Below are 17,115 nucleotides of genomic sequence, written 5' to 3'. Positions count from 1 at the left end.
TCATAACTGGAGGTGTCAAAAGTCTCTAAGCAATTAGCATAACAGTCCAAAGGCTAACTTTTAAACATTGTGTCCACTTTTCTTTTAGGAGAAAAATATGTAAAAATATACATAGTAGGAAATAAAAGCCACAACCAGTAAGTATGTGAAGTTTATAAGAATAGCATATGTTCTTTTTCTGTGCCAACAGAAGACCTCAAACTTTGATTTACCCATATGCTAGAATAATCTGAAAGAACACAATTTTTACCTTGAGGCAGTAAGAGATGTTTAAATAGCTATGCAACTTAAGACAGCTTTCTGGATCTTGCAACAAGAAGTTTGGGGTTTTTTACTGTATTGAATAACAAAGATACAAGGTAGAGAAGACAGGTAACTTCACTTTTCAAATTATAGTTGTGAGGAAGGTTTTTTGAAGAGCATCTTAAACACACTGTAGGAATGCATGTTACTTATGCAACAATACAGTCAGTAAAATGCAAATCTGGAACTTGGTCTCTGTGTGGCCCTTCAACAGAAAAGTGAGCCAAAAAGTACTGGGGTTTTTGAGAGATTTTTGCTCCTATACATATTTAGTTTGTTAAATGCCTGTATATTTTTCACTAGATAGCAGGTAGATGCAGTGCTACGGTGGCCCTCTCCCTAGAAGCAGGACTGCAATGCTACACACTTATTTTTGTATTTGGTAGCTTCTACTCCTGAGCAATGAAACCACAAAAATTTGTAAATTAATTAAAATCAGTGTATAATTTCATGTTGACTTAAAGGAGAGGTCTTTGGGGTGAATACTGTTAAGCACACGAATAGTTCCCAATGGGGTAGGACCAAAAGCATACTGACAGCAACCTAGTGAACACTGGCATCACCATGCTACACTGGTTTTCCAATGTCATTAAAAATACTCAGTTTACTAAAGCATGTTGGCAACTATATATGTGCTTAACCCTAAAGCAGCTTTTAATTTCAGCAACTGTTTTCTCTGAATAAAGGACACAGTTATTGGCACCATGATGGTTCCATGAAGCAACAATCAATTAGAGATCTATGTGAATGAAGAGGGGAGCTGCATACCTAGACTAAACCAAACAATTTCCTCTTTGATTTCCACCAAAATGTTTTCACCACGGCATCAAACCGTCTCTGGACACTAAATACAAGTTTTCTCCAAATTTTACCTTTATAATATGGGACCCTTCAAAGCACTATGTGCAAAAGAAAAAAAACAACCAACCAACCAACCAAACACCAAATCCTAGCCAGGCTTTAAGAAGGAATATGAACAGCAACAGCCTTGCCATTTATTCAGCTCTTCCATGCCCTGTCCTTGCCAGTTCCATTTCAGCTCTCTCAAGTAAAATGTTTATTTACACACTGTATAGAGTAAATATAGTATTTTATTTTTAAGAGTGAAATGTAGTACTTTGAATCCTTATAAATCTGAAGTTCAAAAGCCTTGATTTATCCTGCAGTCCATCTACATAAAGCATATGAAGAGCTGTATTCCTTGAGAATTCATCAGAGCGCCATTCAGATTTTTTTAAAGCATCAGTCAAACAAATGAACAATGTGGTAACATTGAAATATCCAGTCTACATACAAAGGAACTTAATACCTAACAGAGAAAACCTAAAATGGGTGTTAAGGCTTATCTATGTATTAAAAAAACAGTATCAGTACAGTTTTTAAAATTATATTTTCAGTTGGTGTACATAAGAAATGAGTGCTTTTCTCAGATAACGTGAAATTGCTAACGCTTTGAATAGAGCAAGAAATCACACAAAAAAAATATATCATGCAAAGCCAAGCCACTTAAAAATCAAAATCCATCAAAATAAGGTCCATATTTGGTACACTAATAGAAGTTTGCATTTGCAGACAGAGCTCAGCAATTTGAGACTATCAGTCCTGACGAATTTAAAAAAAAAAAAATTAATCCCAGTAAATTAATGTCATATGCAACATACTCCTATTCCCTAAAATTTAAAGCTCAAGACATTTAACTATGTGTATGTGTATGTGTATTCATTAATCAAAATCCAGGAGGTCCCTAGAATGCCAGTGACAAAACCCAAGAACAATGTATTCAGATACAAGTCACAATTAATGGAAGCAAACTGGATGCAACTGTCACATCAAAGGAAACTGAATCAGAAAAGCAGTTGCTTATTTTTCTAGACCATATAGATTTCTTCCCATTCAGAAAAAAAGAATATGATTTACAAGCCAGCTATAACAATCTTCAGGCTTTTCACTGCAACTAGTCACCAGTTTTCCAAATCTAAACGGACACACTGTCCAGATCAAAAATCAAGGATTGAAAAACAGAAAGGTTTCCTAAGTATACAGTAAAATTATAATATAACAGAGCAGTGATACCATCTTTACATGCTGACTGGTCTCTGTACCTTTAGGCCTCTTGATGCATAACATTTTAAATTGGTAGAGAACCATGTCACTCCCATTGTACCTGCGTAATTGCAAGCAGATTTGGTGCTCACTCATGATACATAATTTAAGAGGATGAGGAAGAAGTCACTTTATCAGTTTTTCTAATGCTAGGCCTGAATCTCAAGCATAATTCACATGAAGTCATGCAGTTTTAACTAAAATGCTATGATTTGCAGTTTTACAAGTTGATGTAAGAAAATGAACTTATAAAGAAATGGCACTTCCTCACCCCACCCCCACCCCAAACATCATTCCACACAAGCTTAAGTGTGCCACAGCTGCTGACAAAGGCCTGAGGTATTTTTTAATCACTATAGCAAGAAGTTGCATGCTGTCAAGAAACTGAGATGACATGGGTGTACATTTGAAATGATCTGAAGCCCAAGCAAGAATAGGTATTTATACTACCTCTGAACCTTCAAGGAGTTTACAGAACCCAAAGGATAGGAGATGAGGAAGATACAGAGATGAGATGAGCCTGTTAGAGACAGACACAACAAAGACAGAGCAAAATAAAGAAATACAAGGATGAATGATACAGTTTTATACATATAGATCACACATTTTATCATGGGTACAAGGAAATGTGGAGAAAGAAAGAGTAAATACCAGATGAAAATGTTTGTAAATACAAGTTATATTTTAGTAGTATAAAAACCTGTGGATAATACAAGTTGATTAAAATATATACATTTGAGAAGAACACAAAACAAGAAATAGCGCATTAGCTAATTTAAGCTTGAATTAACTATCTTTGAGTTTGCCTTCTCTTCAAGGAAAGCCGGAGCGATCCACCTCATCCAGTCCAATACTGCCACAAAACTTGGGTATATGTATGGCACTCGTCGTGACTTATTCCCAAAACAAAGGAACATGGCCACATACCTAGGGGATGCCTCTCTACCCTTTTCATACGATTCCAAGTAATGTCCATCTCTCTCCACATGGTAGTATTGACATCAGAGTTTCACATGCTGTAAGTTACCTCTGGTTATGGCATATGTGCTTGAACTGATGTGTAAGAGAGATTAGAAAACTGAGAAAAGTAACAAACACCATCACATAACTGTTAATTTAGGCTTACTGGGATACTAAAGCATACTGTCCTAAATTAGACACCCAAGCATGGTCTTAAACACTTCTGCATGTGCTCATACTGCCATAAAACAATGAAGAAATCCAAACCAGCCCATCATGTTAACTGAAATAACTGGAAAAATACTTGAAAAAGAACATGTCAAAATGAACTGCTCCAGCAACTCGCACTGTTAACTCTGAAGATCCCCAATTTAATACGCCATTGCTTTCTTCAAGCTCTTTGGCGGATCAATAAAACTCTCCTTGGAATTTCAGAATTTCTCAAAATCAGGCATGATGTGTGGCATAATGCAATTTTTACACTAATAATGTAATGCTCTGACTTCAAGGGAGATGGCATACGTATGGAAGAGAAAACAGGCACAAGATCATGTTATTATGGATAAAGAACACTTCAGCAAGGTGCACAGAAATACAATTTACAAGCCACTTACCCTGTCATGCTCCTCTCCCCTAGTTCCCTCCTCTTCGACTTTAATCAGTAAAAGGTCTGTTAGATCTCATTACATATACACACACACACACACGCGTACTCTGAAGTTTAGACTAAAAGTGAAATAGCCAGTCAAAAAAACTGTTTACATGATGAAAACTTCTTTTACTAACTACATTTTTGTCAAATAAGCTACTTTTCCATACCATCCATGCTTAAATTCTGAATTACAGAACCCTTTATAAAATGTGAGAGGATGACATTATTTAAGCATTCCTCTAACAATAGAAAGGTGTTATATATTTGCAATTGTCTTTGCCTCTTTAGACCATGTCATAGGAATTTATAGACACAGCTCTTGCGTATCGGAATGAAAAACCTATTGATCTTGATAAAAATAAGTTAAACTGCTTTACAAATCAAACTTTCTAAAGATGATTTACTAAAAACTCTAAAGATGATTTACTAATAACAAAGATTCATATTTTTACCTGCCTTTTATGGTATTCATGCTAAAATTACTTGCCACCCTCTATTTTGGGTATTTGGTGTCAAATTAGACTTTAAAAAAAAAATCATTTTTCCTGCTCTTATGCCAAATTTGACTGTCGGTTTTTATTGGAACATCAAAAGCAGGCTTTTAATTCTCACAGTTTTGATGCTTAATGAAAAGTGAAAGTTAAACACAGCATGGCAGCATTAAAAATGCATGGTAAATCCATAGCACCCTGACATCTTAGCCCTGCAGAGGATGTGAAGAAAAGCCATTGTAAACAAAAGATAATACTACTAAATACAAAGCAAATTAATTAGATGGTCTGACAGACTCTTAAACAAAGAAAAAATGGAGGGAGAACATATGCACAACTATCTTCCAGCAAAGATATCACAGTGGTCTGTCAGCAGCATAGCCATATATTGAATTTAGATTTATGTCTTCATTTTCAGACTTTGCTCCTGAATATCTGGAAGTTAATATATTGATAAGCTAGCATAGTCAAGAAGTTGGACAAAGAAGGGGTTCCACATCCTCAGCTGTACCACATAACCCAGATGGCAAGGACTTCTGGCTCTGAACCACCCATTTTACAAACTACAGACTGCTAGGGACTATTATCAGTTAAACCATCTACACCAAACTGAGAATTTCTTTTTGTGCAGAAAAAGGGTCCAAGTTCTCCTGTCTCATTTCAACAAATAAGTCGCCCTTCTGAGGCTCCTGGCACTCGCTGTTTCTGAAAACTGATCTCTAATAGGCATGACCTGAGCTGTAAATTCAGTAGTGCCTGAGATGATCTGGTTTTCTCCCTGTAGTCTTCTAGGAATTAAGCTTCTCATCCAGAAATTAAAAGCAATAATAAAATATTTTACTATTTTAATGCATTTTTGGTATTAAAAAGAGAGAACAATACTGCTACTGTTGGCAATATATGGAACATTTTACATTCATACATTCTACACAACGTTTGTGCGCAAATGGGAATAAGCAGACTAATATGATGCCTTGATTGCATTTTATCCGTTTGTCCTCAGGAAACAAAGATGTGTCTCACAGCACATTCTTGACAATAATATAAGATGTTTATATGCCTTAATTTTGCTTCTTTTACACATATTGATCTGATTTTTCTTTTGCTTTCACCTGATCCAAAGTTATATTTCAACAACTCGTTTTTGTATTATTATGAGAAGCTTGTACAGATGCTCCATGGCAATCTAAAAAGAAATACATAGCTGCAGCGAGCATAACACTGTAGCTGAACTCTAGCATTCGGGTCATGTGACAACAGAAAAAAACGATCAGAAACCTCACTGCTATCCCTGGTAAAGCTTCTAAGAACAGCACAGTTCCTGAAAGCTGAGCATTTCAATGTAGGCTCCTGCATAACATATTCACCATGTAATATCGCAAGTTACCCAGGGTAAAGAAATAACTAAGGGTACACCAGAAGAGGTAGCAGTCAGTGTGCCTGAAATCAGGCAGCTCTCCAGAATAATTTCTTTCCCCACTCCTTTAATCCTGGAGTACTGGGGCAAGAGCTGCCACTCAAGCCCATGAGATGCTATTGTCTTGAAAAGGGAAAAATTCCGATTCCTTTTAAAACCAAAAACTTAGACTGAATTTTCCTCTTCTAAAGCTACTACTAATTTCAGTACAATTCAGGCAATAAAATAAGATTCAGACTTTTTAATGTAACAGGGTAATGGATGGTAAGAGCGAAACTTAAACCAACCCCTCTTTGCTTTATCACAGGGCCATCATCTGTTTTGAAGAGGTCAATGCAGGAGACTGCCAAATGTGCATTAGCACTTAAAGGATGCAAGTAGAAGAAAAATGCTTCAAACAGATTAAAAAAAGACACCCGTGTACAAAAAGGCTGGGTTTGGAACTCTTCACTGTAATTTAGATAAAAGGCTGACTTACCTTCATATAAATCTTCCTAAAATTATTTAGATTTGTATTGTTTATGGTGCATTTAACTTAATTTAACTTAACATAGTGAAAGTGACTAAGTGATTTTTTTCCCAGGGCTTAGAGTGCTCTGAGGCATCTCTGCATAAGCATGTGAACTGGAATTCAGTAGTTTCTTATCTTGCAAAATAAGCACAGACAAATGAAAACCTGTCAGAATGTGTTTCCCTACTTAGAGAACCACTTAACCACTGAGTATATAAAATTAGTGTTTAATATGGACTTAGATGCTGTCCTGATCAGAATCTATTTTTTGGGGAACTAGATAGGGATAGGAAGGTTCCCAGAAGATACTCAGACAAAAGTGAGATGTTTCTGGAGTGAATTACTGCATCAGTTCCACTAACAGACAGAAAGTTACTGAAATTGAGCTTATGATACTTTTGCAGTTTGCCCTGAGGGGTAAGGAAACCTACTGCTTATTTGTCATATAATACCTAGTGCAAAAAGCTTACGGAATGCAAGCTGCCATCTTACATCCTCTGGAAACTGAGGAATAGGAACATTATTGTATTAACTTTCTTAAGTGTCTCCTGAATATCTGTTTGAAGTCATCAGCAAGAGTTGCACAAATCAACAGGAAAGTTGCCTTAAAAGGCATCCTACTTATTTTTACTCTTGTACATTCATATGCATAATCACACACATCTTAATAAATCTCAATTTTTCCTTACTCTTAAAATGATATTTGGGCATAATTAATATGTTTCTATTTAATATCCTCTTCAGATGAAACTATATGTTGCCTTTTAGGTCTGAGAGTCTTCCCCTAGGGAAGTGGCTAGATTTAGAAGTACCTATTAAAACTTCATGTGTCGATGTTTGAAACAAAAGGTCCTTCCTTGAAACCAGAGTTAATCTTTATACCAACAGCCCCATCTTTCCAGATCAGCTGCACTACTACTCTTTCCGCTTCTGCCCTATGCCTCACAGAACAAAGCTGCCTTCCACACCTTTCCTGTGCTATGGCTGTTTACTCACTCCCCACTTCCCAGGGTGACAGGCAAGCTCAGTAGGGCCCTGAACCAGAGAGATAGCAGAAAGGACAGAGGTTTCACTAAAGCTAAGGTGATTCCAGGAATAAGAATCACTATAGTCCAATGGTGTTGTGGGTATTGTGATGATACTGGATACAGAGGCTCAGTAATTCTGCAATGTATAATTCTAGTGAATTAATCGTAAATATTTACAAAATTTGGCTGCAAGTTTCATAACACACGCCTGTGCTTACGTAAATAAGGAAGGGGCAATAAATTATCTCTCATTATGATTAACCTATAACAACAGTACAGATTATAGACTTCTGTAAAAGCAAGAAAGAAAAAAGTTAAGCCACTATTTTACAGTAGAACCACTCTGCAAATGTGCTCTCTCATTTTCATGAACATGATTTTCCAAAAAGTGACTTTGGAAAGAACAAGGTACAATTCTTGCAGCATCTCTCCAACAGTGTCATCTTGAAAATGTTTTTCTCGTTTTCCAGACTCAAAATCAACCATGAAATCTGAAGCACTAGTTGAACACCAGTTAATGCATACACTGTCATAGACTTAGAAACTATTCCAACAATCCATTACATTTTAACTAAATAGGCCCTGGACAGTCAACAGAAGTCAAAAATAGTCATATCACATTACTGGCACTAACGGAGCATATCCACGGTTCAGAGCAACACTGTGCAAAGGTGCTCAAGCTCAGTCTGAAGGATCACATAGAGTGCCTAAAGCACCACAAGCGTACGTAAGCTGTGCCGCACCGGGGATAATGTGCCTTGCCAATGACCCAGGACAGAATGGCACACTAACACAGCTAGCCTGCTTCCAACATCTGAGCTAGTTCTCTTGAATATCTCTGCACAGCCCTGAATTGTGCAGAATACTTGAATTTCAAATTTAAACAGGTGTGTTACTGAATGCATAAGAGGAACCACTCATGTAAAAGGCACCACTTTTACACAGTAGCTTTTCAGAGCAGAATCACACTGAGTTCAAGCTGTGGGTACAAAGCATATGCAATACTGAACAGGCAGATGTTACTGAAAGCTCAAAATGCAAAATAAAGCAATGCATTACCATTTTTATCCATGGAATGGGGCTCGGACTGCTTCTTTCCAATATCAGCAAAGGATCTCACAATTGGGATCCTGTTGCTCAGCTTTTTCTGGTTCTGATGGTGATGCTGTTTCAGTAATGCCTCATGCACTCTGTGACGAACATCCTCACTGAGCTGCCCAGAACCCACCTGCTGGTCCAGAATCATATCTGAAAATATATACATAAACATAATAAAAGAGGGGAAAGAGGAAATATTTTATTTTTTCAATTGCAATAATAAGAATTAGTATCCTACAGGATTACAAATTAAAGGTATCAGTTCCTTTAATGCAAAAGAATTAAATGGTAAGTTTTATCTAGAAGTATTTCACTCTCTGGAAAAAAAAAATTAAAATGATGCTATTAACATAAAAAATTCAATCCCTCAAAAGATATGCAGTTCCCAAATTAAGGTCACCTATGTAACTTTTAAGTCAGTCCCTAAGCACTTCCATACATAATGCATTTAAACCTAGTCTTACAATGTGTATAAACTGTCTTTTTTTTTTCCAATAACACCTACCCTATTTGCTACAAAGGACTGGCATGCTGTGAGGAAACAACTTTTTTATTCCCTTTATACTTACCACAGGAGATCACAGTCTAGCTCTTTATTTCTTATAATTATAATTACAATACTTCAGAATTATATAAAGAAATTTCAGATAAGACAATACAGGAAAATTTACTGCATTATTTGAAAATACTTAACAGGATCTCATTCTACTGCCAGATGTACATGTTTCTGCAAAAGAATCATTACATGGAGGTGTGAGTGAAACTGATCACCCTGCTAAGAAATTACAACTGTCCACTGGCAGTAAATATTTTTACATATTCATATTCAAAGCTATTTGTAAATATGTGCATTATGTATTTCAAATGGGAAAGAATTGTTGAGAATTTTGTGGGATTTTTTTAATTAATATTTTAGGAAATTCTGCTAGCAACCGTAATAATTCTTAACGGGAAAACAAAGGAAAAAAGAAATTCTGTATTAAAGCAAGTAAAACAGGATTTAAGTACATACTGTCCTTGTATATCCATTGGAAGAAACTGTACTACACAAAAATAGTGATATAATAAGCTGAGTCAAAAACTCCTTGTACTGAAAATTCAGACAGCTCATGATTCTGTGCTGGAGTCAGATTCATATCTACCAGTAAAACTCAGTGGAAAAGCAAGCAGAGCAGAAAAAATAAAAAGCAGATGCATCATCAGTAGAGATATTATTTGCCCGGTCTTTGATAATTGCCAATAGCAAGAGAAAAGGAGAGAGATAATAAAAGGCATTAAATAATTATGCTGGTTAAAAGCAGGGTGTAATTTCTAACAGTCAACTATGCACTGTATATACATTTTAAAAACACAAGTTTTTCTGAAGTTCTCAATATCCACATAACAAGCCAATGTATCAGGTACATAGCTGCTTTAAGAGCTGAGCAACAAATGACCTGCATGTTTCACTTACTATGAAGAGGCCACCAACAAATCTACATCTCTATGGCGACACACACACAAAAAGATAAGGCTTGGTCCACAGATAAATGCAGCTGCCAACAGATGCAAACATGAGAGATGTATCTGCATCTCGCAACGAAGACTGATGCAGAGGTTTTCGATGTTACCTTTGACCCTCTCCAGCAATTAGGTTCTGCACAGTATTAACAACAGTGTTGACCAAACGGCTCACCATGAAGAGTAATACTGCCTGGTGGTGTGCCTAAACTAATAAAAACTGTCTTTGGGGTGTTTCACCTGACTCTGAAGGGAACTTTTATCGCCAGAGTTAACCCAAACACCACCAGGTCAGTTATCTCCGCACTCCCAGTCTAGGCAAACAGTTTTTATATTACTCTAGACTCTAATGGAAGAGAGAGGCATAGCAGCAAGGTAAGTGACAGAAAGGCAAAAGAGAAGGTAACGCACGTTCAAGAGAAAGTCTTCAGTACAATTTTTTTAGAAGGAGCCAAGAATTTGCAACACATGAGGAAAAAGAAAAGAAAGCTCCAGCTCCAAGAAAAATATTCATTTTCCTGCTCAACTACAGTGCCTTCTGAGGAACTGCCTCAGCCCTGAGTATAAGACTACCTTCCCTTTAGATAGCCTCAGTACGTAAATTTGCATGTCAGTTCCCAAAACAGGCCAGTACTTTCTGTAACAGGACAGGGGATCTTCAGGAGAAAAAAAAAATAATAACTACATAACACAGGGCATCTGTGCTAAAGCACAACTGAAATGATCCTCTCCCCCCTCCTTTCTAATTCTGCTGACCAAAAGACAAATTGTAGAAGATGCAAAAACAAAGATTACCTTCTTTGAGTTGCTCTAAGACAGAAATCAAAAGGAAGAGCTGAAAAAAAGGACTCCTCTACAACAGGCAAATTTAGGGTTGTGGTCATCACCTTGCTTACAGATCAGTGGAACTCCACTTGTATGGTGTCATTCCTGGAATTACAGTATTTTCCATATTAAATATTAAAATATATTAACTGCTGAGGATGATGTCAATATTTAAGATGATCCACTTGATGAGAGAAAATGCCAGGAAAAAGAAAATCATATCCCTACCCTCTTCCTTGCCTAGATGCTCTGCTAAACTCGTTAACAGTCACACAAGCCTTGGAGTTAGTGCCAGCGTGGTGACTAACAATTTTTATTTCCTGCCAAACTGAGAAGAAAGTGGCTTACCTTGAGCTTTCTTTTTTTACAACAACTTTCCCTTTATTGTAGCACCTCTGCCACATGTAAAAAGGGAAGATGCATTCAGATTTGGAAAGACTGAAGACGTGTTTTCTTGCCTTGATACTCCCCTCCAGTTGTCATTCCTTTAATACAGACCCACGTGCAGTAGCAGCTGTAGGAGTTTAAATGCAGTCAAATTATTGCCAGATTGCTGTATTTTGACCATTTTTTCAAGACCTGAACAGATTTGAATAGTAGTAAGAAAGACTGTATCCATCAGCACCTATCATGCGATTCCATTTCAGTTTCTTCCCAAGCTTTTCAACATATCTTTTAAAAAAGCCCAAGCCTCTGCAATGTCAGTGATAACTCTTGATTGCAAAGACAAGCTTGAAAACAAGAGCAACATGGTTAAGTCTGAGAGTAAATGGCGAACAGGAGCATTTTAAACATCTCATTTTCAAAACGGACTCTATTTCCTTAATCCTGTGAGAAGAAGATCCTACATGCTCCCACCAGTTGAAGCTGCACCTACTTTTCAAAGCCCTGTTTTTCACTTTTTTATCTAGAGCACATGGCCATTTCTCCAAACTCCATATGACAAAACAGAGTAAACACAGATTTGAAACTTCACAGCACTCTATCTCAGCAACATTGCTGTGTAACAACAGAAACTCTCCAGGGTATCTATGCTCAGCAACAAAGGTTTGGGAATATTTTGTTTGTTTTAAAGAATTTTCCTCTTGAATGACCTTTTAAATTCTGCAGAGACCCCTTCTAGCCAGAGACACAGCTTACCATTAGGTTTTTCAAGGATGCTTCACAACCACATGGAGCTTTTAGCAAGATGCAAAGTGTGGAATATCCACCAGCAGAGTGTTACCCATTCTATTAATTGCTCACACCATATCATTTCTGCTGACATCAGGAACACTGAAGTAGGATGTTTCTTCAGTGAGGAATCTTGATTCATACTGGAACCATGAAATAATTTTTTCAAGCTGTTAAAGACAGACATCCTTCCTGCCCTGGTCATTTGAAAAGATTCAGAGAAACTTGGTGTTTCATATGAGTTTAAGAATGTTTTCTCTCTCTATTCAGACTCAGTTACAACACATCATTTACATAAAATTGATTTTGTGAGTAAATGTGAGCAATGTGAGCATTTAAACAAGTTATTGTAGTAACTCAAATGTAACTTCTCATCACCTGTGAACAATTTATCCAGGCTGTGAACTAGAGCATCAGGGGTACAGACACTTAAAATCAGTTCAAATGCAGTGCAGCTCACGTGTTGCCCAGCACAGCAAACTGCATCTGTCCCACGTCTAGGGTCAGCAAGAATGCAAAAGCAGGTTGGCTGCTTCCACTCACTCTGGAGACATCTATTACACACTGCAGCTTTGTAGAGATATGCAGCCAGATCCATGCGGAGCCATCACAGGTCTAAGCAAATGAGCAATAAGGAGACACTCATGTGTGGCCACAGATCATTCCCCACTGCTCCATGTTCACAGTGTGTCCATCACCTCATGTACAATACTACACGAAACTCCCAGGTGAAACACAGAGTAAATTTACAGGAGGTACACTGCACTTGCATCGCAACACCTGTGAAGTTCAAAAAGAAATTACTAACAGGTAAACAGACTAAACCAGGCCTGGCTTTTGCTGTTCTGAGTAAAGAAACAAGATCCAGACATTCTTCTGTGATTGCTTTCCTAGCTGTGTACCCGATGAAATACAAATTTTGAATTGCTGGGCTTGTATTCTCTTGATATAGGTTAGCACTGACAGTTTATAGCAGAAGAAACTGAATTCAGTATATACCAGAAAAGTTACTGGTATTTACACCTCTCAATCTTCCAAATTTTGTAACTGCAATTGCAGGACAAAATGAGAGATTAATGACAAAAAATAGAACACATGGGCTTTTGTGTGCCTCATGATTGCTGTGACAGCTGACTACAAAACCTAATTTAAAAGCCAAGGTTTGTTTGGTTTGTGGTTGTTTTCTTTCCCTTAAAGACGGGGGAGAAGAAAACATATGCAATCCTAAAGCAGTGCTGTATGGAAGATGCTCAGTTGAAAAGCTGTCCTCTATCTTAACCCATCTCTAATAGGAACCCGAATACACACTTCCCTAGTGAGTTAGGCACTAGGAGCAATGGAAAACTAACAACTAGGATTCTTGGGCTGCATTTGTGAACCAAGACTCATTTACAGTGTTTACAACAGTGATTATAAACAAGCTATCTAAGCCAGCGGATTTAGTCCGCTCATCCAAGGAGGCAGAGCGTTCCAATGCACTGAGACAGATTCTATTTCCAGCTCTACCTGAAATTACTTTGTTCAACTTCTCAGACGAATTACTTGAAAAGGAAAGACTGAGTGAAAAATGTCTGCTTTTTAAAGTAACAGCATGCAATTTTACCAAAGAACAAGAGCAAGCATTTCTCAAAACCATAAATAATAGAGACGAGGCTAAAATTCCCAGTTTGCAGCTCAGAGAGCAAGCACAGTTGTAAGTCAGTATGATAACATGCCACAGTGGATGCTACCAAAAGAAGAGACCTCATAAAACAATATATTTTGCATCTCTAAACAGAACAAGAGCCATGAGTGACATTGGTTCTGTCTCTACACACAAAATGAAAGCTGAGAATGACTTGTACAATCTAAAAATATTCCCAGATTTGTGGTTAACATGGGAAAATACAAAGCAAATTAAAAAAATGCCATGTTACTTAGAAGTTAGTATGAGATTTACAATTTACCCACAAAGGAACAAAACCTGATAGAGTTTTCTCTGTAGAGATAATCACCACATGGTAAGCTGTAAATAAAGCAAACAAACGCAAAAGCCTGGGTAAGTGAGAAAGTGAAAGCTGAGCAAAAGACAGGTGTAGGGTCAAACAGAGAAGCAGATTGCTCACAGGCAATCCCAATGCCTTGTTACACTTTGTAAGAAAAGTTAAATTTACCATAAAAGCACTGCCAGAAACATAACACGAGTGTTGCAGCTGAAACAAAAGGTTCCAGTGAAATAAAATCTAAACTGGAGCCAGTTTAAATATATCGTTATGGAGTAATATAGCTTAAAGCAAACAAAGGCAAAAGAAGACTTGTTCAGATTGAAAGCTTAACATGATATTACTAAAATCAATAAAATTGCACACTTGGGATGTAATGCCCTCAGTTGTTGAGCACAGAGTCCAGTGACCTCAATCACAAGATTAAGCTGTTAGACAGATTGAAAATTCGATCGTGAGGAACATACGAAAAACTGCTTTGGAAAAAAAACAGTCAGATCTCTGGATTGGAAAGCCTGAGAGTATTTAAAATTTAATGTAAAAAATAAACCATTATTACATTTAAGCTATCTAAAATAAATGGGACTATCTGATATTTCAAACACACATAAGTTGCCAAAGCACCACTGAGCAACGGTGAGGCCACAGTTTGTATTTGACTAGGTTTGACATTTGTTCACAGTACACTCTGCACAACTACAAGAAAATGCAAGATCTGTGATTCATGCTGTAAAGAAAGTATTGCCATTAAAGGCTGGACTGAATGGTTTTTGAACCAAACAACAGAAAATGGCATCATATGTTAAATAGAAGAACCTTTTGGGTTCATTCGGTGGTTACAATCAAAAAACCAGATGGTAATCTGAGAATCTACATGGTTTCAAAAGGAACTAAATGAAAATATCAAAAGAGAACATTTTCATCTGCCAACTTCAACAACACAGTGAAGCTGCTCTCTAATGGTGCAGCCAGATTCTGGCAAATACCTCCTCAAGAGACAAGTTCCAAAATAAATTGTTTTGATTACATAGATTTTTCAGACTTCCTTTTAGCATATGTTCTATACAGAAGTGATCGATAAAATATTACTACATCAAATGTTCAAAGGAATTCCTTGTGCATGGAGTGCTAGCTTACCGATTTAAGAGCTACTGCAAAGACATATGAAAAAAGAATGTCACATATTAAAAATAGTAATAAAAAACCCTAAAATATGTTTAATTAAAAAAAAGGATTTTTAAACAGGATAAAGTTCACAGCAGGGGAATTGAGCTCTTTTCAAGGGAAAAGTAAAATCCATCTTACAAAATTTAAAGGCAATTTGAGAAACTTCAGGAATAGACATGCTGTTCCGCTGCATGATGACAACGTTGGAAATTCATCTCAAAAGTCTCTATTATAATAAGATATTGCTGTGAATTCAGCATCATAGGTACAAATAAGCTCTTTATCAACAAAGAAAATTGGGTGCCTGTCCAAAGAAATTTACAGTCTTGTAGATCAAGTCATTTTTTAATAAGACAGTTGGAATGAAAAATAATCTAATAAAGAATGGACATGCTGGAAGACAGGATGATTTTAAAATTCTCACCGCATCACTGGTGCCAAAGTATTTCTACACAGAACTATCAGAGTTTCCAGGGATGAAATACAAAATGTTCTGAAAGCCACGCAAACAGTATAAAAGATGTTTTTCATTTTACCACAAGCCCATTAAGGTCTTAAAACACAGACTTTAATAAAAGACATTTTCAAGGGCTAAGTGCTGCAAGTTTAATGCCTTAGTGAGTAAGTGTTTATAGATTAAAAGCCTTGACTAAAACAAATAGGAATTCTTTGTCTCAATTTAGCAACGAAGATTAAGTATACCTCTTTCAAGGACACTAAGACTGGCACTGCATTTACAGAAATATAATTTGATATTGGAATATAGCCCAGATAGCAAGACATTACCAACAAATACACAGCACACATCTCTCCCTAACAAAGTGTGAAGGCAAGTAAAAAGAATATACATGTGCACAATTAGTTTATTTGTTCTCAGAAGATACGATGCATTATAACGCAGCAAAATTATCAACAGATTGCATTAAAAACCAAAACCCATAGCAATAAACTATGAATCAGAAGTATATGAACCAAAGTTAATTTAAGAGTACCACTTAAAACCACGGGGTGTTATCTATTTTTGCAAAACCATCCTATATGTGGTATGCACAGTAGCACTGAAAAGAACAACCAAAATAACCATCACGATCACTGGACTAGCCTAGAATTAGAATGGCTACCAAGTAAAATAAGAAGAGAGTTAAATCTTGAAAAAAATTGAAGCCAACAGTGAGAGCAACCATTTCTTTAAATTCTAAAGTGTCAGAACTGTCAGATATAACTGGAATACATACCAACTCCAGGGTGAAAATAATGTTTGCATTGTATAGCACACTGTAAGTAGGATTGTAACTACTGACAGTGAAGAGCAACTGAGTAGAACAGACAAGAAAGGATGTCCTGAGAGATATGAGTTCTGTCTAATCTTCAGGTCCAGCAGTAGTTTATATGGAAAAAGAGCAGCCTGCCATAGTATTTGGAATTACCAAATTTCTAACACACCTAGTGCACATATCTTGATAGCATGCTTGTCACTACTACGCCCTCACAGTGCTGCATCATGTATGCCACACTCTTTGCAACATCTTGTAAGCACTGGAGAGTAGGAACTACATATGTAGTATTAGAGTAACAAATTGCAAAGGAACTTGATTGAAGAGGAAAACAGCATTACTAAAACACTAATAATAATAATAGTAATAGAGAAAAGCAAATAGAATAGCAACTGACACAGAATGATTCACTTGCCAGAAGAACCTGATGCAAAGTTGTTAAAAAAAAAAAAAATTACCTCATTGCTTATTGAATCTGCAGAGGGGAAAAAAAAAATTCTCTCTCAAAGATAATGCAAGACCCATGCAAAAAGCTCAAACTTGAAAATCCTAGTGTACTATTTAAGCAAAAAAGCAAAAAGAACATCTAGCAGCTGATCTAAATACTTCTTAATCATTTTAAAAAAATAAT

At 36.6% G+C, this 17,115-nt stretch overlaps 1 protein-coding gene across 7 annotated transcripts in view; it reads right to left on the bottom strand.

Annotated features, from left to right (window-relative positions):
• The window catches only part of SLC4A10 (solute carrier family 4 member 10), a 162,209-nt gene that overhangs the window by 50,653 nt on the left and 94,441 nt on the right, over positions 1-17,115 (bottom strand). For all 7 annotated transcript variants that reach the window (XR_012623780.1, XM_074828972.1, XM_074828970.1 and 4 more), the window contains exon 6: positions 8,525-8,713. Coding sequence is in view for 6 of the 7 variants with exons in the window: in XM_074828972.1 (XP_074685073.1) it covers positions 8,525-8,713 (189 nt within the window). In the remaining variant the exon portion in view is untranslated. The remainder of the gene's footprint in view (positions 1-8,524; positions 8,714-17,115) is intronic.

The sequence above is a fragment of the Strix aluco genome, chromosome 6, assembly GCF_031877795.1.
Source record: "Strix aluco isolate bStrAlu1 chromosome 6, bStrAlu1.hap1, whole genome shotgun sequence".
Classification (NCBI taxonomy): domain Eukaryota; kingdom Metazoa; phylum Chordata; class Aves; order Strigiformes; family Strigidae; genus Strix; species Strix aluco.
Note: the sequence above shows the minus strand (reverse complement) of the source record. Positions and strands in the feature narration are given on the sequence as shown.